Here is a 21,909-nt window from a genome sequence, read left to right on the forward strand (position 1 = left end):
GTCATTTACAAAATGGCCTCCAACACTCTCCTCAGACTACATCCAATTTGCTATCACAGTGCCATCCGTTTTGTCACCAAAGCCTCACTACATATTCGTCGCCAAACCCACTGGTTCCAGGTCATCTATAAGTATTTTCTAGGTAAAGCCCCACCTTATCTCAGCTCACTGGTCACCATAGCAACACCCACCCGTAGCACGCACTCCAGCAGGTATATGTCACTGGTCATCCCCAAAGCCAACACCTCCTTTGGCCACCTTTCCTTCCAGTTCTCTGCTGCCAATGACTGGAATGAATTGCAAAGCTAGAGACATATCTCCCTCACTAACTTTAAGCATCAGCTGTCAGAGCAGCTTACCGATCACTGTATCTGTAAATAGCACACCCAACTACCTCATCCCCATACTGTTATTTATTTTTTAGCGCTTTTTCACCCCAGTATCTATACTTGACTGTACCTTTGTTTATCCCATGTGTAACGCTCTGTTGTTTTTGTCGCACGGCTTTGCTTTACCTTGGCAAGGTCGCAGTTGTAAATTGTTCTCAACTGGCCTACCTGGTTAAATAAAGGTGAAATTAAAAATAAAAAAATTCCTGAAAATAATTATATATTTGAGAGAAGTGCTCATTGAATACAGTGTACAAAACATTAGGAACACCTTATGAGTTTGACCCCCCTTTGCCCTCAGAACAGCCTCAATTCATTGGGCATGGACTCTACAAGGTGTCAAAAGCTTTCCACAGAGATGTTGGCTGATGTTGACTCCAATAATTACCAAAATTGTGTCAAATTGGCTGGATGTCCTTCGGGTTGTGGACCATTCTACATACACACAGGAAACTGTTTGAGTGTGAAAACCCAGCAGCGTTGCAGTTCTTGATGCACTTAAACCAGTGTACCTGGCACCTACTACCATACCCTGTTCAAAGACACAAATCTTTTCTATTGCACATTCACACTCTGAATGGCACACATACACAATCCATGTTACAAGGCTTAAAAAATCATTCTTTAACCTGCCTCCTTCCTTTCATCTACACTGATTGAAGTGGATTTAACAGGTGTCATCAATAAAGGATCATAGCTTTCACCTGGATAGTCTAATCGGAAGAGGTGTTCCGGATGTTTTGTTTTGTACACTCACTCGGTGTAGTTTACATGTTGTCATCAATCTAAGCCAACCCCGTCTTGTTTACCCCATAGTTGTGCATCTGTCACTTTTGTTGCTAAACAACCAACCCGTCTATTGGAGAAGCAGTTCCTATATTCATATTGTACTGTCTTTGATTTTTTTTTAAACTCAACAACATTCTCTCGCAACCATGTCAGAGACCACGTGATACAGGCAACAAAAAAACGTCACATACATTAGCCAAATTCATCGAAGGTGCTTGAAGGCCCATAGCACCTTTAGCGCCTAGCTAGCTATTCCATCCGACACCGTGGGGGTAAGTGGACGTAAGAGTTTAGAAAATATGACCCATTTAATCTGCCATGTCAAAACACAGACATCAATTAAAATATCTGAATACAAGATTAGAGTTATTGTATTGTGTTGACACTCATGCCTCGTCCTAAACAAAGTGTAGCTGTCTAATGTTAGCTAGCTAACGTTTGATAGTTTGTTAGTATAGTCAGAAGACATTGGTTCCCAATGGCGCGAGCTAGAGATAGCTAGCATATCAACTTGTTACTCTCGAGCTGCAATTTCAGTGTGTCATGCAGAGTTGTAAATGCAACACTTTTGTTTTGGTACATTTTCGTAAAAATAAATGATTAGGTACTGGACCATGTGTAACGCGAAGCCTCATGAAAAAGTGCTGTAACTCGCTAAATATGGGGGTTGACTGGACTTCCAATTGCATTACACATGTGCTGAAACTATAGCACGTTATAACTGCAGCAATACGGTGTGTACAGTTGGACCACTTCCATTAGGCTGATTTCCATTGGCCCAGGTTTATTCGACAAACGCAATGTTGCAAATAAAGTAATTGCAACATGTAATGAAAACGGTAGATATAATGGATATTTTCTAAATATCGACAACATTTGTATTCGTATGACGTGTGTATTTTTCTTTAATCTAAATGTCTGTATTGGGGGGGTCAAGGTGTTATAAACATTGACTGATTTACTTATGAACTGTAACTCAGTAAAATCGTTGACATTTTAGCATGTTGCGTTTATATTTTTGTAAAGTATATTTTCTATGCAAACTATAATTGTTGACAAAAAGACACGATGACGTCTTTCTGCACGTGAGTTTGGCTAGCCAACGTCGCCATGACATCGCTTAAAAGCGTCATCTGGGATTTCTATTGGAAAAGCAGTTTCTGACTGTCTTGGATACTAGGCTTCGTCATTGTTTTTCAACCTGGACTCTGGGGTAGACGTAACATAGTAAATGTACATTTGTCTCCTTCCCTTTGGTAGGATATGTTACATTTCGTAAGGGAAGGAAATTCATTTGTGTATGTCCGTCATCCATTTCGCATTATATGTTACGAATTACAACTCGTATTTGTAACTTGCAATACGTATATGTTACGAATTACAATGTATTGTGGCTAACTTTATCTAGGTGGCTAATGTTAGTTAGGGGGTTATGGTTAGGTTTGAGTTAGGTTTAGGGGAAGGTTTATAGCTAACAGCCTAAGTAGTTGCAAAGTGTTTCCTAAAATGCTAAATTTGTCCGCGATGAGATTTGAACGCTCAACTTTTGGGTTGCTAGACGTTTGCGATATGCACCTACCCATCCACACCGACCAACCAACCTCCTTTCGTGTTTACCTCAAGTAACTTTGTCTTATTAACCATGCCAAACGTAACATATCACACTGATTTGAGTGTCCTGGATTTATTTTTTACTGTGTTACGCCTAGTCTGAGACCAGGCTGGTTTTTCAGCCTCCACCATGTCCAAAACGCATTCATATTGCTTTCCTAGTGCCAAGACAGTCATGTCAACCAAGCATCAATAACTGAATAATATGGGATTTACTCAAGTAGTTAACACTAATAGGACATGGTGTCTGTAGTCACTTTTGGCAGGTATTGTTGTGAAGCCACATCACACCAGCAGCACCCCTTGTGGCTTCTTCTATTGATGATTGATACTGTATTTTTGAGCAGAGCCCTATGGTCTCTAGTCAAAAGTAGTGCATTATAAAGTGAAACGGGTGCCATTTGGGACACAAACACTGCCCATTATTAACCCGTTCTTCTTCTCCTCTTGTTATTTCAGCATATAATCACCAACACAGAGAACATACTGCTATGGCAGAACCAGATGTACAATTTAAGGTGAGTCTTTGACTGTGTCTAATGGCACCCTACTCCCTATATAGTGCACAACTTTTGACCATGGCCCATAGGGCTCTGGTCAAAAGTAGTGTACTAGACCTACAGTTGCAAGAAAAAGTATGTGAACCCTTTGGAATTACCTGGATTTCTACATAAATTGGTAAACATTTTTATCTAATCTTTCTCTGTCACAACAATAGACAAACACAGTGTGCTTAAACTAATAACACACAAGTTATTGTATTTTTCTTGTCTATATTGAATACATAATTTAAACATTCACAGTGTAGGTTGAGAAAAGTATGTGAACCCCTAGGTTAATGACTTCTCCAAAAGATAATTGGAGTCAGCTTAACTGGAGTCCAATCAATGAGACGAGATTGGAGATGTTGGTTAGAGCTGCCCTGCAATCTAAAAACACTCACAAAATGTGAGTTTGCTATTCACATTAAGCATTGCCTGATGTGAACTAGGCCTCGAACAAAAGAGATCTCAGAAGACCTAAGATTAAGAATCGATGACTTGGATAAAACTGGAAAGGGTTACAAAAGCAACTCTAAAAGCCTTGATGTTCATCAGTTCACGGTAGGACAAATTGTCTATAAATGGAGAAAGTTCAGCACTGTTGCTACTCTCCCTAGGAGTGGCCATCCTGCAAAGATGACTGCAAGAGAACAGCACAGAATGCTCAATGAGGTTAAGAAGAATCCTAGAGTGTCAGCTAAATACTTACAGAAATCTCTGGAACATGCTAACATCTGTGTTGATGAGTCTACGATACTTAAAACACTAAACAAGAATGGTTTTCATGGGAGGACACCATGGAAAAAGCCACTGCTGTCCAAAAAAAACATTGCTGCAAGTCTGAAGTTTGCGAAAGAGCACCTGGATGTTCGACAGTGCTACTGGCAAAATATTCTGTGGACAGATGAAACTAAAGTTGAGTTGTTTGGAAGGAAGGAGCACACAACACTATGTCTGGAGAAAAAAAGGCACTGCACACCAACATCAAAACCTCATCCCAACTGTAAAATATGGTGGAGGGAGCATCATGGTTTGGGGCTGCTTTGCTGCCTCAGGGCCTGGACAGCTTGCTATCATCGACGGAAAAAGGAATTCCCATGTTTATAAAGACATTTTGTAGGATAATGTAAGGCTCTGTCTGCCAATTGAAGCGCAATAGAAGTTGGGTGATGCAACAGGACAACGACCCAAAACACAGAAATAAATCAACAGAAGAAAATAAGACTTCTGGAGTGGCCCAGTCATAGTCCTGACCTCAACCCGATTGAGATGCTGTGGCATGACCTCGAGTGGTTCACACCAGACATCCCAAGAATATTGCTGTACTGAAACAGTTTTGTAAAGAGGAATGGTCCAAAATTCCTCCTGACCTTTGTGCAGGTCTGATACGCAACTACAGAAAACGTTTGGTTGAGGTTATTGCTGCCAAAGGATGGTCAACCAGTTATTAAATCCAAGGGTTCACATACTTTTCCCACCCTGCACGATGAATGTTTAAACGGTGTGTTCAATAAAGACATGAAAACGTATAATTGTTTGTGTTATTAGTTAAGCAGAAATGTGTTTGTCTATTCTTGTGACTTAGATGAGATCAGATCAAATTGTATGACCAATTTATTCAGAAATCCAGGTAATTCCAAAGTTTTTTTTTTTTTTTGCCACTGTATATAGGTGTCATTTGGGATACACACTTTGGGTTGGAATTGTTCCTTCGTCTAGCACTAACCAGTACTACGTTGGTGTTTAGTTGCTATTCCTTTTGACCAATGTGTTCTTTTAACTACCGTCCGTGTTTCAGCTAGTGTTGTGCGGAGATGGAGGCACAGGAAAAACCACCTTCGTGAAGAGGCATTTAACGGGAGAGTTTGAAAAGAAATACGTTGGTGAGTTTCTTAGTCCAGACAGTCCTCTGTTCCCCTTCTCTCTCTCAGCTTTACATACCTCTTTTCGTCTTCGTCTTCTGCTCCTTCTGCTTCCACCATACCTGCAATCAATAATCAGACTTAATTCTCTCCTGAGGGAAATTTAGTTAGTAGGCGAACTTTATAATTGTAGACAAAAAAAGACGCAATGACGTGTTTCTGCGCATGAGTTTAGCTAGCCAACGTGGAAAAGCAGTTTCTGACTGTCTTGGATACGATTCTTCATCATTGTTTTTCTAACCTGGACTCTGGGGTAGACGTAACATAGTAAATGCACATTTGTCTCCTTCCCTTTGGTAGGCTATGTTACGTTTCATAAGGGAAGGAAATGTATTTGTGGATGTCCGTCATCCATTTCGTATGATATGTTACGAATTACAATATATGTATAATATATTGTATATATATATTATACGTTATATAATATAACGTATATGTAATTTGCAATACGTATATGTTACGAGTTACAATTTATTGTGGCTAACTTTAGCTAGGTGGGTAGCGTGATTTAAAAAAAGAAAATGCAATCCATACAAGATTTTAAACCGTTCTAGATCCCTGAACCATGGCTGACCTGCCCCTTGCTCCCCCTCTTCCCTTTGTAGCGACTCTGGGAGTAGAGGTGCACCCCTTGGTCTTCCACACCACTCGAGGGACCATCAAGTACAACGTCTGGGACACAGCCGGCCAGGAGAAGTTTGGGGGGCTCAGAGATGGCTACTACATACAGGGTACGTCACATTTGTGTGGGTCACATGTCTGTGTATTGTATTGTAGTACATACAGAGTAGGTCACATCCTGTCCTCAAATCTCTACACAATCTTACCCTCTAGTGCAAAATGACTCGGATGGGTACGGGCACCACACACTTAACAATTATCTGATACACTCGATCACTCTCCCCCTTCCACTCTTCTCTCCCCTATCTCTCTCCAGCCCAGTGTGCGATCATCATGTTCGACGTCACATCTCGCGTCACCTACAAGAACGTGCCCAACTGGCACCGCGACCTAGTGCGCGTCTGCGAGAACATACCCATAGTCCTGTGCGGAAACAAGGTGGACATCAAGGACAGGAAGGTCAAAGCCAAGAGCATCGTGTTCCACCGCAAGAAGAACCTTCAGGTAACTGCGGCAACGCCAGCCCGACGCACATGTTAAGATAGGTGTGTTAGTTGACAGGTAAAAAAAACACTGTCTCTACAAGTATATACAGTTGAAGTCGGAAGTTTACATACACTTAGGTTGGAGTCATTAAAACTCGTTTTTCAACCACAAATTTCTTGTTCACAAACTATAGTTTTGGCAAGTCGGTTAGGACATCTACTTTGTGCATGACACAAGTATTTTTTTCCAACAATTGTTTACAGACAGATTATTTCACTGTATCAGAATTCCAGTGCATCAGAAGTTTACATACACTAAGTTGACTGTGCCTTTAAACAGCGTGGAAAATTCCAGAAAATTATGTCATGGCTTTAGAAGCTTCTGATAGGCTAATTAACATAATTTGAGTCAATTAGAGGTTTACCTGTGGATGTACCTTTCAGCAGGGCAATAACCTAAAAAACAAGGCCAAATATACACTGGTTGCTCTGGTTGCACTCAGTGCCTCTTTGCATGACGTCATGGGAAAATCAAAATAAATCAGCCAAGACCTCAGAATTAAAATTGTAGACCTCCACAAGTCTGGTTCATCCTTGGGAGCAATTTCCAAACGCCTGAAGGTAGCACGTTCATCTGTACAAACAATTGTACGCAAGTATAAACACCACGCAGCCATCAAACTGCTCAGGAAGGAGACGCGTTCTGTCTCCTAGAGATTAACGTACTTTGGTGCGAAAAGTGCAAATTAATCCCAAAACAACAGCAAAGGACCTTGTGAAGATGCTGGAGGAAACAGGTACAAAAGTATCTATATCCACAGTAAAAACGAGTCCTATATCGACAACCTGAAAGGCTGCTCAGCAAGGAAGAATCCACTGCTCCAAAACCGCCATTAAAAAAGCCAGACTACAGTTTGCAACTGCACATGGGAACAAAGACCGTACTTTTTGGAGAAATGTCCTCGGGTCTGATGAAACAAAAGCAGAACTGTTTGGCCATAATGACCATCGTTATGTTTGGAGGAAAAAGGGGGAGGTTTGCAAGCCGACGAACACCATCCCAACCGTGAAGCACAGGGGTGGCAGCATCATGTTGTGGGGGTGCTTTGCTGCAGAAGGGAGTGGTGCACTTAACAAAATAGATGGGATCATGAGGCAGGAAAATTGTGGATATATTAAAGCAACATCTCAAGACATCAGTCAGGAAGTTAAAGCTTGGTTGCAAATGGGTCTTCCAAATGGACAATGACCCCAAGCATACTTCCAAAGTTGTGGCAAAATGGCTTAAGGACAAAAGTCAAGGTATTGGAGTGGCCATCACAAAGCCCTGACGTCAATCCCATAGAAAATGTGTGGACAGAACTGAAAAAAACGTGTGCAAGCAAGGAGGCCTACAAACCTGACTCAGTTACACCAGCTCTGTCAGGAGGAATGGGTCAGAATTCATCCAACTTATTGTGGAAGGCTACCCAAAATGTTTGACCCAAGTTAAACAATTTTAAAGGCAATGCTACCAAATACTAATTGAGTGTATGTAAACTTCTGACCCACTGGGAATGTGATGTAAGAAATAAAAGCTGAAATAAATCATTCTCTATTCTATTATTCTGACATTTCACATTCTTAAAATAAAGTGGTAATCCTAACTGACCTAAAACAGGGCAATTTTACTAGGATTAAATGTCAGGAATTGTGAAACTGAGTTTAAATGTATTTGGCTAAGATGTATGTAAACTTCCGACTTCAACTGTATGCCTCAGCTGGAGTGCTGTGTCTGCAGTGTTTCTCCCTTCCTTGGTTCCTATTCTTCAAAATAGCCACTCTTTGTCTTGATGACAACTTTGCACACTCTTGGCATTCTCTCAACCAGCTTCCTGAGGTAGCCACCTGGAATGTATTTCAATTAACAGGTGTGCCTTGTTAAAAGTTAATTTGTGGAATTATTTTTCCTTAATGCGTTTGAGCCAATCACTTGTGTTGTGACAAGCTAGGTGTGGTATGTGGAAGATAGCCCTATTTGGTAAAATACCAAGTCCATATTATGGAAAGAACAGCTCAAATAAGCAAAGCGAATCACAATCACCCGACCTCAACCCAATTGAGATGGTTTGGTATGAGTTGGAACCCAGAGTGAAGGAAAAGCAGCCAACAAGTACTCAGCATATGTGGGAACTCCTTCAAGACTGTTGGAAAAGCCTTCCAGGTGACTCTCATGAAGCTGGTTGAGAGAATGCCAAGTGTGTGCAAAGCTCTCATCAAGGAAAAGGGTGGCTATGTTGAAGAACCTCAAATATTTTGGGGGGGTTACTACATGATTCCATATGTGTTATTTCATAGTTTTGATGTCTTCACTACTCTAAATTGTAGAAGAATTAAATAAAAACCCATGAATGAGTAGGTGTTTATAAACCTTTGACTGGTTGTGTGTGTGTGTGTGTGAATGAGAGAACGAGAGAGAGCCTGGATAGAGAAGACCATACCTAATTGAGTGACTCCACCTCCCCATCAGTACTACGACATCTCAGCCAAGAGTAACTACAACTTTGAGAAGCCCTTCCTGTGGCTGGCCAGGAAGCTGGTAGGAGACCCCAACCTAGAGTTTGTGGAGATGCCAGCCCTCGCCCCCCCGGAGGTTGTCATGGACGCCTCCCTGGCCGCACAGTACGAGAACGACCTTAAAGTGCGTACACGCATGCAGAACACACACACATGCAGAAGTCGCACACGCTATACACCGTACACACACACAGGTTTCAGTGTTTGAAGTGTTATTTATTTTAATAGTTTTTATTTACTTCAGGAACTTGCATACAAGTATTTAGTTTTACAGGTGATTTAAAATAATGAATACACAATTTTTCCTTACGCCTCCAGGTTGCTGCAGAAACTGCGCTTCCAGATGAAGACGACGACCTTTAACCTGTGACCTCGCTGGCCTCCAGTGTTCTGGGAGCGTGCCCTATTGCTGACCTTAACCCTTGACCTTTAATTGTAAAAGCCTTCCCCAATGTTTTGTTTTTGTGTTTCAAACTGAAAATGTATGTCTGGTAGCGTGAAGATTTCAGTAGAAGTTTAGACTGCTCAAAGTAGGCATTACTCACACACGCATACAAATGAAAGACTTTGTATGCTCGCTGTACTATACTGACTAAGGGTGATATGAAATCACACTAAATTAAAAACATATATTTAAATACAAACTAGCTGCTGTGTCAATTCATGTGAACAAAATCGGTATGTCTGGAATTTAGCAAAAATCACATTTCACTTGCTTCTGGGTCTACCTGGTTGATGTTTGACAGCATTTTATTCTACGGCTGTGGTGTGGTTGACGGGGATTGATAATGTACAAGTTCCACAACATAAAGTTGTATAGTAAATACATTAATACATGTGTACAATAATCCATTTGTACAGTGCCTTCAGAAGGTTTTCGTACACCTTGACTTAGTCCACATGTGTTGTAGCCTGAATTGAAAATGGATTAAATTGACAACAAAAAATTGTCACCCATCTACACGCATCCCTGTATCACAACCGGCAATGTTTGGGAGTCCCATAGGGCGGCGCACAATTGGCCCAGCGTCAAGGGTTTGGCCGGTGTAGGCCGTCATTGTAAATAAGACTTGCATAGTTAAATAAAGGTTCAATTTAAAAAAAGTTTAAAAACGTAATTACAAAGTTTATTTAAAAAAAATATATATATATATATATATATAAAAAATGTAACATTAGTATTCATGGTTATGGATTTGCCTCAAACATAACGCTTTATTTAGGAAATAAAGTTAATTTCTTTACCACATTTTTCAATTTTAATTTAGTGCATTGCAAAAGGATGCATGTTCTGGAATATTTTTATTCTGTGCATTCTTCCTTTTCACTCTGTCATTTAGGTTAGTATTGTGGAGATCAACATTGTAGTTACTATCACAGACATTCAACTCTAACTGTTTAAAAAGTCACCATCGGCCTCATGGTGAAATCCCTGAGTGGTTTCCTTCCTCTCCAGGAACTGTTAGGAAGGATACCTGTATCTTTGTAGTGACTGAGTGTATTGATACACCATCCAAAGTGGGGAGGACGGGCTTGTGATAATGGTTGGAGCGGAATCTGTGGAATGGTATCAAATGCACCAGTCACATGGTTTCCATGTGTTTGATGCCATTCCATTTGGCTCCATTCTAGACATTATGAGCCTTCTCTCAGCAGCCTCCAGTGAAATTCCCCATGCTCAAAGGGATATATTCAATGTCTGCTTTTAAAAAAAATATATATATATATATTTTTTTATACAGATCTACCAAAAGGTGCCCTTTATGAGGCATTGGAAAACCTCAATGGTCTTTTCGGTTGAATCTGTGTTTGAAATTCATTGCTCTACTGAGGGACCTTACAGATAATTGTATGTGTGGGGTACAGAGATGAGGTAGTCATTCAAAAATCATGTTAAACACTATTATTGCACACAGAGTGAGTCCATGTAATGTAATATGTTAAGCACATTTTTACTCAACTTATTTAGGCTTGTCATAACAATGGCGTTGAAAACTTACTCACTCGAGACATTTCAGCTTTTCTTTTTTAAATTAATTTGTAAACATTTCTAAAATATAATTCCGAGTTGACATTATCGGGTGTTGTGTGTAGGCCAGTGACACAATCTAAATGTAATCCATTTTAAATTCAGGCTGTACCACAAAATGTGGAAAAAGTCTAGGGATGTGAATACTTTCTGAAGGCACTGTAGGTATTTTTCTCCACATGTTGTGTTCTATCATGAAAAGTTGTCTTGACAAGTTGTTCTCTTGAGAAACAACCAGCAGACAGGATGTACATTGAGTGGCCTAATATATTGGTACCCTTGCACTTTTCTTAAATAATTCATAATTGTCTAAAATACATTTAAATTTAAAATAACTCCACACCTGGTTATTTGAATTTCCACATTGCAGAACCAAATACAATTTCAGAAAATAAATCTATTGACAAAATTATTAGCACCCAGCACTAGTACTTGGTTGCACAGCATTTGGTCAGCATAACTGCCGCTTATTGCAGCCCTCAATGAGCTTGCTGTACCTTTCTACTGGCAACTTTGCCCACTCTTCAGCTGTAAATTGCTCCCAATTCTTCAATGTTTGATGGTCGCCTTTGACCAACTGCTGTTTTCAGATCTTGCCTTAGGTTTTCGACGGGACTCAGATCTGGACTCATTGCCAGTGTTTCTTCTTGAACCATTCCTGGGGCTTCTTTATGTGTTCTTGGGGTTGTTGTCCTGCCGGATACCCACGACCTTTGACAGAGACCTCGTTTTTGGAATCCGGGTTGAACACTGCACTCCAAAACTCCTTGATAATCTGCTGATTTCATGATGCCTTGCACATGTTCAAGGCCCCCAGTACCAGAGGCAGCAAAGCAGCCTCACAGTATTATCAAAAAAACTCCCATGTTTGGTTGTAGGGAGGGTGTTATTTTCTTTGAATGCTTCATTTGGTCATACATTACTGTATGTATTGTTTTTCAACTGGAGAAGTTAAAAAAAAATGACTGGAGTGAAGGGTGACAATATTTTAGGCTGCAACTGTACCCAGGGATTGCACATACTGTCAAGACAAACCCAGAGGGTTTGCAACCTTTTATGTGTAAGAGGTTGAGACATCAGAAAAGAGGAAATACATGGGAGATTAGGATGGAGGTATGGAATAGGTATATAAGGAGGCAGAGCGGAGTGAAAGAGAGCATCTGAGGCAAGTAGAGGAAAAAGGCGGTGACATTTACACACACCAGGGTAAAACCCAAATGTTTGATTCTGTAATGAGAAAATGCACCTCTTTTCCAACGTTTTTCCACCTCTTTCTGTTTGCTTTCTCGTTTGTCTCCGTGTTCTATGTATTTCTCATTGTGTGCCGGTCGCGTGCCCCCACAGATTGTTTAAAAATATATATATATATATAATAACTTTGCTCTTTTTCCAACAGCTGAAGAGAAGTGAAGATCCCATGATGCTCCTCGGGCCATCTGCCATGGTGCTCAATGGCCTAAACTCTACAGGTACAGTAGCCTGCCCTCATCATTTTAACACCACAGTGACTGATGTAGATTCTCTCAACAGAATATATATTTTGAGGGCCAGATACTCTGACCCAGATTAAGCCTAGTCCTGGACTGAAAAGCATGCGAAAATGAGAATCTCCATGGGAAGTTCTGTCTGCCCCATCAAAAAATATATAGTATAGTATACATGTAAATACTATAGTATTCACTGTATCGTTTTTGCTGACTTTACTGTAGTATTTACTGTAGTAATGTATACTGTTTTATTTACTGTAGTATTTACAGTTAATTATAGTATAAATACTGTCGTAAAATATAACTGTAGTCAAATCTGTCGATGTGCCCTTGAGCAAGGCACTTAACCCTAATTGCTCCTGTAAGTCATTTTGGATAAGAGCGTCTGCTAAATTACTAAAATGTAAATGTATATACTGTAGCATTTAATGTAGTGTTTTTGCGGATATTACTGTACTATTTGTTTTATTATCTTAGATATAGAATTCAAGGCTTTCTCCTTCAGGAAACCTACTGGAGAAATACTAAGAGCTAATTTTCCATAACCTGTAGGTAGGACTGGGGTCTGAACAGACCCCGGCGCTTCTGGTCTTTTCTATAACCTGTAAAGAACTCAGTATATGGTCTATACTTTGCATGTAGGTTTCTCACTTATGGGTGGAACAAATTGCGATATGGGGAATGGGCAGGGTATATGCAAATAAGATACTCTAGTATTTACTATAGTTTTTTTTTAAATGGAGTGCTTTTGCAGACTGCAGTGTTTGTGGATAATACTGTAGTATTTACTATAGTATTCTACAGTTTACTACAACATTCTATAGTAAGTACTACATATGGTCGAGGGATACTACAGTGTGTTGTGTAGTATTGTTTCATGTTGGTGGGAAACCAGCCCTGAGAGTATATGGACGGAGCCTCTCTCTCATATCCCTCATTCTAATCTATCCCTTGTTCTTCCCTTGTTCTTTTAGAACCTAAGCGGGTCTCTGGGAAGGTCAAGGTCTTTCTCTCATGTTCTGGCCATTCTACCTGGTATAAACTTCTTCGAGGAAAAATTGGACTTTACATCTGCTGAGGTAAATTCAGACTTCTCTAAGGTTTTAGCCTACAGACCCATGTTCTCTTAGTTATTTAGGCAAGAGAGTCCCATTGAGACCAAGGTCTCTTTTTGTTAAAGGTAGACATACTGTAGTGTACCTCTGTATCTCTGCATGATATGCAGAATTACCCAAATTACCAGCATAACTAACTCTCAAAGCAGCAGGCTGTACTCTAGTTCAGGATATCTACACTATTGTCTTAATTTAAGTTTTCAGTGCATTAGTGTCTAACCCTAATTTTAAATCTATTATGATGACAACTCTCTCTCTTTCGCTTTCTCATGCATTCATTAATTCATTCCTTTTCTCTCACACACACAGACATTCTGCCGTTCTCAAAAGGACAAATCTCATCTGATATCAATCCACTCCAGCCTGGAAAACGAGGACGTGGATGTTTTTGCTCGGACGTTCAGCAGAAATTCCACCTCGCATCTGGCTCGGCGGTTTTGCAGTATCTGACCCCATTCAGGTGACGATTTTAGACTGAATAGGGGCAGGTTCCCGTACACAGATTGAGTCTAGACCTGGACTAAAAATAATTATTGATGGAGATTCTATATTGAGTCTGCTTTTTAATCCAGGATTAGGCTTAATCTGTATCCAGGAAACTGTCCCATAATTAATTTTTTGAAGTATTATTATTTTAAACCTTCATTTAACTAGGCATGTCAGTTAAGAAAAAAATCTTATTTTACAATGACGGCCTACCCCGGCCAAACCCTCCCTTAACCTGGACGATGCTGGGACAATTGTGTGCCGCCCTATGGGACTCCCGATCACGGCCTGTTGTGATACAGCCCGGGATAAAACCAGGGTCTGTAGTGACGCCTCTAGCACTGAGATGCAGTGCATTAGACCGCTGCGCCACTCGGGAGCAACTGTTCACCATTCAAAACCAGGTGGACAACAGTGTTCATGCCCCCCAACTCCTTCTGCTCACACACACACACACACACACACACACACACACACACACACACACACACACACACACACACACACACACACACACACACACACACACACACACACACACACACACACACACACACACACACACACACACACACACACACACACACACACACACACACACACACACACACACACACACACACACACACACACACACACACACACACACACACACACACACACACACACACACACACACACACACACACACACACACACACACACACACACACACACACACACACACACACACACACACACACACACACACACACACACACACACACACACACACACACACACACACACACACACACACACACACACACACACACACACACACACACACACACACACACACACACACACACACACACACACACACACACACACACACACACACACACACACTTTTGATTTGATTAGAAGTATGACTGATCTCACAAGTTTTATATTGTATAGCTCAGTGGCCATGTGGTTAGAGTGACTGTCCTGAGCTTGGAAGGTTGGGGGTTTGATCCCAGGTCGAGTCATACCAAAAGGGGCCAGATTCCTCTCTGCTTGTCACTCAGCATTAAAGAAAAGGAATTGGGGGTAAGGTCCTGCGATAGACTAGTGTCCAGTGGGTGTACTTGTGTTGAACGCTTCATCAAAAGCCTCACACTACAGTAGATAGGCTCATGCCGTTCTGGCTTGGACAAGGCTACGTAGCTACTTATATAGCTCAATACTCTCTAAAAGGCATTAATAATGGATAAAAACTAACTTTTTTCATTTTATCTCTCCATCTCAGAGAAAGGGGAATGGAATGATAAGCAGTGCAACCAAACCAATGACTTTCTGTGTGCCTTCAAACCTGATGAAAGAGAGGAAATTAATGAAGGAGAAGAAGAAGAGGGGATGGTGGAAAAGGGGAGTGAGAGGTTTATCATTTAGAGTAGATGACAGATGAGCAATCAAGTGAGCCCAAAGTAAGATTTAACGAAACAACTGGTAGTGTTAGAAACTTCAAGACACATTGCATTTGAGGATCCTATCTAGACCTATTGTCAGAAAACAGTGTGACCTAATGTATTTTCAGGAAGAATGGCGTCGATAAAAATGCTGCGTCACGTGTTTGTACTATGAAACATTATGCGTTTTTTGATTAGCAAATAAAAAAAAGCAATACAAAAAATATTTTAATGAATCAATAATCATTGCATTACTTTATTTTGTTGACCTGGCCTTATTTAGCTATATTTAGAGAGCAGATGGGGACAAAGGGGTCAAGAAATAACAACACAAATACAGCCTCATTTTATTTATAGATGGACAAAGAATTTAACCTATTACCTTTCAATTCGGGTCCCTGTTTGAGTAGTGTGCCCAAAACAGAGATCATGCGTGATATTGACTTTGCATGCGTTTTTACGCATGCTATTGATCAGAGAGAGAGAGAGAGAGAGGGATTAATCGCCCTCTGCACAACTGTTGCTCTAATCCTCCTTGAGAGGATAGGCTTAGTAAAACTACAGGTTGGAGACGCTGCTACAGCCATATTGAACAGACATTTTGTAAAAAAAAAGATTGTTCTTTTTTTATTTGATGACCATATTCTAATGGCCTACTAAATATTTTTACAACTAACTTTGACATTTATTTTCGGCCAAGTCACTGGATGAATCAGTAGGCTATTAAATTGTAATGGTCTAATTTGGTAACCTTTTAATTAGTGGTTGTAGATTGGAATATCGCTTTTTGATAGTTTAGAGATTGTGACAGTGGCAACACAGTTTTGAAGATGAAGGACCGATTGGAACAGTTGAAGGCGGTAAGCTACGTCTTTTTATACACTTGTTCATGTTTTCATAACCTTGCTTGCTATTAGCTTAACATATAACCGTTGCTAATCATATATAATTATATAATAGGGATGGGGGACGTATCAGATTTACTCGTTTGTTTTTGCGCATTAGATGCGGTTGGTCCGGATGAGCGGTTTGGCCATAACGTTAAAACAACTGTTTGATCCCATTTCCAGGCCTAGAAAAGCGGAAATAGCCTAGTTGAACATTGGGCTAATAAACATTAGAGCATTAATTTATTCTAGGAAGTAGGTAGGCCTAAATGGGGTGTGATGATATTCAGGCTGTACACTTGTTAATTGGTGGTGCGTTACAAATGGAGGGGGGTGGGTACAGAGAGGCGAACAGAAGGGTTGATTTAAGGAAAGATGAAAGGATTGTTTTCTTCTAATTTCCTGCACCTCTTCCAAGATCTCAATGTCATCGATGTAGGCTATTCATTGTAGCTCGTGTGCGCTGCAATCCTTATTGTGTCTGGTTAAAAAAAAGTAACTTTATAGTGGCTTCAAAACACGTTGTTTCACTGATGTAAGAACCGCTAAAAAGCCTGTGAGTGTAATTATCTCACCACAAACACACCACCACAACAACTCTGTCTGTCTGTGTGTGTGTCAACAGAAAAGTGATGTGGCTGGGGACGATGTGGAGATTCCAGTGGAGAACCAAGCCTTTATGGATGACTTCTTCGCCCAGGTATTTCTGACCGTACTCCTGATGTTTGTGTTTGTGTGTGTGTATTTGTGTGCGTGTGTGTTCACCAGTGTGTCATCATTGCCTGTCTCGTCTCAGATTGAGGAGATTCGCAGCAGCATCGATAAGATAGATGAGAGTGTGGCGCAAGCAAAGAAGCTGTACTCTACCATCCTCTCCGCCCCTACATCAGAGCAGAGTAAACATCATCATTCAATCCCACACTCTCTCTGCCCCCTCTCTCTCTCCTTCACCCTCTCTCTCTCTTTGTTGTCTCGCCCACTTTATTTCCATTCCATATTGTTCATCTTTGTGGCTTGTTGATACTTCTATGTTACACCCGCTCTTTTCTCTCTTTCTCTGTGCTCACCAGAGACGCAAGATGATTTGGAGGCAGTCACCAACGACATCAAGAAAGCAGCTGGCACCGCTCGCAACAAACTAAAGAGTCAGTAATTCTTGACCCTTTAAATAGTCGACGCACCATATCTTACCCACAGTCTTTCTGACAACCAACCATTTTCTGACGACCAGCACAACAGTCATCAAATTGTATAAACATAGTTTTCCTGTCAAGATAAATGGTTTTTGAATGCCATGGACTCCAATGCCATAGTCATTTTTTGTTGTTGTCGATGGCCGTAGTCACGGTAGCGGTTGCATGTTCCCATCCCTGGCAGGTATCGAGAAGCAACTTGAGACAAACACAGAGGAACGGTCGTCAGCAGACACGAGGATTCGGAAGTCCCAGGTAACCCTTAAAAAAACTAACTAACCTCAACCATACCCTTAACTCTATCGGTTTGCATGTCAATCATGTCCCCGTCGTTTTTCCTGTTGGAGACTCGGGTTCCATCCCCACTGGTTACCATAACAACCTCTGTACCCACCTCCACCTTTTCCCAGCATGCCATCCTGGCCAAGAAGTTTGTGGAGGTGATGACCAAGTACAACGAGGCTCAGACGGATTTTAGAGACAAGAGCAAAGGCCGCATCGCCCGGCAGCTGGAGATCAGTGAGTCTGACGTCTATGAACCTTCATAACCATGTGATAACTATGTCATAACCAGTAGTAGAGACAAGATACCTGGTGTAACTAGGGCCAGGGTCAATTGTCAGGAAAAAAATTCAGGCCCAAGTTACCTTAAGTCGTAGGTGGGAGTGCATGTTTTAACCTACCACAGACGGATTCAAACCAATACAATGCTCTTTACCAGTTCAAATACTTGGAAAATCCTTTCAAATAGTTTGAGTGTTTGCTTGAATCTGCCTGGAGTTAGGCAGGGTTGCAGTTTTATCACTTTTCCTTTCTGGTTTATTAAGCCAGGCAAGCTCAAACAGACACAGATAAAGTATTTGAAACCCAGATCTGCTGTTGATGGCGTGTATTAGTATAGTCTATGCCAGCATTAAGGGCCTGTTATATGTTATTAACTTGTTATTAAGCATTTCAAACATGTTATTAACCCTTTCATACATGTTATTAACCCCTTTCTGTGAACTTTCCACTCCACAGCGGGAAAAACAACGACCGATGAGGAGCTGGAGGAGATGTTGGAAGGAGGGAACGCAGCTGTCTTCACCGCAGGGGTAATTCTGTGTGTGTTTTGCGTATGTGTGCATGTGTACAAGCGAGAATGTGTGTGTGTGTGTGTGTGTGTGTGTTTTCAAGCGAGAATGCTTGTAAGTGTGTATGTGTACAAGCGAGAATGCTTGTGAGTGAGTCTGTACAAGCAAGAATGCGTGTGAGTGTGTGTGTTAAACCGTTGTGTATATCCTCTCCTAGTGTGGATGTTAAACCATTGTGTGTATCCTCTCCTATGTGTGAGTGTTAAACCGTTGTGTATATCCTCTCCTAGTGTGGGTGTTAAACAGTTGTGTATATCCTCTCGTATGTGTTTTGTAGATCATGGAGTCGGGTATATCGAAGCAGGCGTTGAATGAGATCGAGGCGCGGCATAAAGATATTGTGAGGCTGGAGAGCAGCATCAAAGAGCTTCATGACATGTTCGTGGACATTGCTATGCTGGTGGAGAACCAGGTAACCCTTCACACCTTTTAGTGTGCATCCCAAATGGCACCCTATTCCCTACGTAGTGCACTGCTTTTGACCGCTGTTTGTGTGTGCCTCTCCCAACACTCCGCCCACTCCCTTCAAAGGGCGGTATGATTGACAAGATTGAGAGCAACATGGACCAATCGGTGGGCTTCGTAGAGCGGGCTGTTGCCGACACCAAGAAAGCAGCCAAATTTCAGCAGGAGGCCCGTAGGGTGAGTGGGGCTGAAACCATAGAATTAGAATGAGTAGAATGGCCGTCCCCATTCAGGTCAATGATGCCATAATAGGTCATTCTATTTATACGGCTGCAACGTCCTGTTTATAGGGCCACTTCAGTTCGGTCCCTAGACCTATTATCTATCACCTTGGTCCATACAGGAGAAGGGATACATTGGCTTCGTCCAAAATGGCACCCTGTTACCTTCATAGTGCATTGCTTTTGAAAGTACTGCACTATACAGAAAAAAGGGTGCCATTTGGGGCATACACTAAATCTACTGTCTTGTACAGGGGGTTCAGCATTCTCACTGATGCAAAGAATCTCTTAAAAACTTCAGAACTTGCAATGGCACATTGAGTCTCTAAATATTTATCGTGGGTTATGACTTCTCTCTGTGGTCAGGTCAATCTTCCCTTTTGTTTTTCTGAGTTTTTGTTTGTTCTCTTTCTTCTCTCCCTTCCCTTCATTGTTTCTTTATATTTATTCCTCCTCTTCCTCCTCTGTGTCCTCTTACTCTCTCGCATCCTCTGTCTTTCTTTGCCTCTTTCTTTCCGTTTTCTGCCCTTTAGAAGCAGATGATGATCATGTGCTGCTGTGTCATTCTCTGTGTCATCGGAGGGTCCTTCCTCTACAGCTTTATCAAATAGGAAATACCGTCCGGGGAAAACTTGTTGTGAAACTGAGAGGTGTTCAAAACTCCAAACTTAAACTTTTAAATCATGTATTGATCCAGAAGGATGTTACCCTGGTCACAGATCTCTTTGTACTCTTGCAAACGCCATTCCTGTCCCTGTCAAGCCAAACGTGTGGATTTCCAAGTTTGATCAGGGCCTGGATTTATAAAGCCTTTCAGAGTATGAGTGCAGATCTGGGATCAGTTGAACCTTTTAGATCACAATGAATAAGATTACATGGACAGGCGGGGCAGGATCCTAGATCAGCACTCCTACTCTGAGATGCTTTATCAATACGGGACCAGATTAGATAACGTTAGATCCAGGTTATTCTTAGTCTGTGTTCCACATGGCACCCTATTCCCCTTGTAGTGTATAGGAAATAGGGTGCCATTTGGGATGTAGACTTAGGCTGTATTATTGGGCTCTTAACGTGATAATCACTTATGACTCTGGCCTCAGGGGAAGTTGAAGAGGAGTGTCCCAGATTACCCCCAGTCTAACCTGGGTGGATGGATCAACAGTGGTCACTGTCTGTCAAGAGATACATACAGCGCTACTCAGAGGAGATACACTTCAGTCCGGCTTAAGGCCTTCCACCCTTTCGTCTTCTCTCTCCCTCTTGTCTTTTTCTCTGTCTTTCTCTCTCTCGCTCTCACACACACACACTCTCTCTCTCCCTCTTTTCCCCTCTCTCTCTCTCTCGTTACTCTTTTCAGAGATGCTTCTCCCCACAGCTCCTTTTCCCACTTCAAGGATTTGTGTCAATTAGCTTTGGTAGTGTGGCTCCTTAATAATCTAAGCCAAGACAGGTCAATGATAACACTGTGTAATCATGTCAAGTAACCTAAAGATATTGGTAAACAAATTAATATGATAAAACGAAGATTCACTGCCCTATTGTCAGCTAGTAATCATAATGATCCCAAAATGGCACGTTTTTATGTTAATATTGTATTATTGTGTGTTGAAGTTATTGCTTAATATTGTACTCATGTCATTTTTATCCTACATGTGTGTCGATGCATGTACCACCAAGGAGCATGCCTGTGTCATAAAACTGTCACATGCGCTCTCTCTACAAATGATGTGTATAAACCCTGGATGACTGTATGTGTATAACCCCTGTATTGAAGCCACCGTGCAGCCATCTTGGTAATCCTCCTCAATGGTTAAAAGATTTTGGAAGCTATAGAAATGCATTTGTTAATGTCTACATTCGTTTTGACACGTTTATTCTATTACATACGCTTTAATGCATACTTTTAAATTATATTATGTGGCCTAAACATTTTTTTTTTTAATGGGGAGAGTACTAACGTTACTGTCCCCACTACAAAAAAAATACTTAAATTCATGTAATTTTGTCTTTGAAATACTATGGAGGACTACTCCTTTTAGGGAGTGCCAATATGGCCGACCGGTGGCTTCAAAGCATCTCAATGGCCAATACATAGCATCAGCAGTCCAGGGTTTATTTATATAAGCCATTGCTCTCTACCCCCTCTAATAATAGATAGGATAGTATGTTTGTTGTGATGCAAGCAAGCAGTATCAAGTGAATAGCCAATGTCTGTGTGTGTTTGTGTCTTCAGTCACATACATTTGTAGTGATTTTGTAGACATTTATATGGAAAATGTTATCTGAACAAAATGTAAGGTCAGATTTCAGTTTTTTGTAGCATTTCCCCTCTGTTGACAAATAATAAAAATTAAAAAATCGCCATTTGCCAAATGTTTTTATTTGTAAGTTTTCATTATTCAACTACTTTAAACTGCTTTGAAAAAATAGGAATAAAACAAAACGAATTGCCTTTGACTTCTCTCGCCGTCTGTATATTGTTTAATTGGCAGGCCAAATCCTCCAATTGTTGCCATCCTCCCAACTGTGGGACCAATAGACAGCA

The 21,909-nt window shown here is 41.0% G+C and overlaps 2 protein-coding genes across 7 annotated transcripts; both read left to right on the top strand.

The window, feature by feature from the left end:
• Window positions 1–1,090: 1,090 nt before the first annotated feature.
• Window positions 1,091–9,559, top strand: LOC139579058 (GTP-binding nuclear protein Ran-like). Of its 2 annotated transcripts, none has more exons than XM_071407286.1 (7): window positions 1,091–1,450; window positions 3,249–3,307; window positions 5,130–5,214; window positions 5,859–5,984; window positions 6,191–6,378; window positions 8,869–9,039; window positions 9,234–9,559. In XM_071407286.1, the coding sequence occupies exons 2-7, from the start codon at window positions 3,281–3,283 to the stop codon at window positions 9,276–9,278; spliced, it is 642 nt and encodes a 213-aa protein (XP_071263387.1). In that variant the 5' UTR covers window positions 1,091–1,450; window positions 3,249–3,280; the 3' UTR covers window positions 9,279–9,559. The 2 variants fall into 2 exon arrangements, with proteins under 2 accessions (XP_071263387.1, XP_071263388.1); XM_071407287.1 differs by having other exon boundaries at window positions 1,227–1,460.
• A 132-nt stretch (window positions 9,560–9,691) lies between these two features.
• On the top strand, window positions 9,692–21,724 carry LOC139579056 (syntaxin-3-like). 5 transcript variants are annotated; one of them, XM_071407281.1, is made up of 12 exons: window positions 9,692–12,413; window positions 13,406–13,510; window positions 13,856–14,006; window positions 16,978–17,052; window positions 17,149–17,248; window positions 17,423–17,497; window positions 17,730–17,800; window positions 17,956–18,064; window positions 18,566–18,639; window positions 18,956–19,090; window positions 19,210–19,320; window positions 20,465–21,724. In XM_071407281.1, the coding sequence occupies exons 3-12, from the start codon at window positions 13,929–13,931 to the stop codon at window positions 20,846–20,848; spliced, it is 1,212 nt and encodes a 403-aa protein (XP_071263382.1). In that variant the 5' UTR covers window positions 9,692–12,413; window positions 13,406–13,510; window positions 13,856–13,928; the 3' UTR covers window positions 20,849–21,724. The 5 variants fall into 5 exon arrangements, with proteins under 5 accessions (XP_071263382.1, XP_071263384.1, XP_071263386.1 ...); XM_071407283.1 differs by lacking the exon at window positions 20,465–21,724 and adding an exon at window positions 19,898–20,261; XM_071407282.1 differs by lacking the exons at window positions 9,692–12,413; window positions 13,406–13,510; window positions 13,856–14,006 and adding an exon at window positions 14,909–16,325.
• The last annotated feature ends 185 nt before the right edge of the window (window positions 21,725–21,909 follow it).

This window comes from Salvelinus alpinus, chromosome 6, assembly GCF_045679555.1.
Source record: "Salvelinus alpinus chromosome 6, SLU_Salpinus.1, whole genome shotgun sequence".
Classification (NCBI taxonomy): Eukaryota; Metazoa; Chordata; class Actinopteri; order Salmoniformes; family Salmonidae; genus Salvelinus; species Salvelinus alpinus.

Bases quoted from the DNA above. Each gene is read 5' to 3' on its own strand.
- LOC139579058 (XM_071407286.1), top strand. From the start codon at position 3,281: ATGGCAGAACCAGATGTACAATTTAAG. The intron at 5,215-5,858 runs GTGAGTTTCTTA...TTCCCTTTGTAG, and splicing joins GTTTGAAAAGAAATACGTTG to CGACTCTGGGAGTAGAGGTG. The intron at 9,040-9,233 runs GTGCGTACACGC...TTACGCCTCCAG, and splicing joins AGTACGAGAACGACCTTAAA to GTTGCTGCAGAAACTGCGCT.
- LOC139579056 (XM_071407281.1), top strand. From the start codon at position 13,929: ATGTTTTTGCTCGGACGTTCAGCAGAAATTCCACCTCGCATCTGGCTC. The intron at 14,007-16,977 runs GTGACGATTTTA...GTGTGTCAACAG, and splicing joins CAGTATCTGACCCCATTCAG to AAAAGTGATGTGGCTGGGGA. The intron at 17,498-17,729 runs GTCAGTAATTCT...CATCCCTGGCAG, and splicing joins CGCTCGCAACAAACTAAAGA to GTATCGAGAAGCAACTTGAG.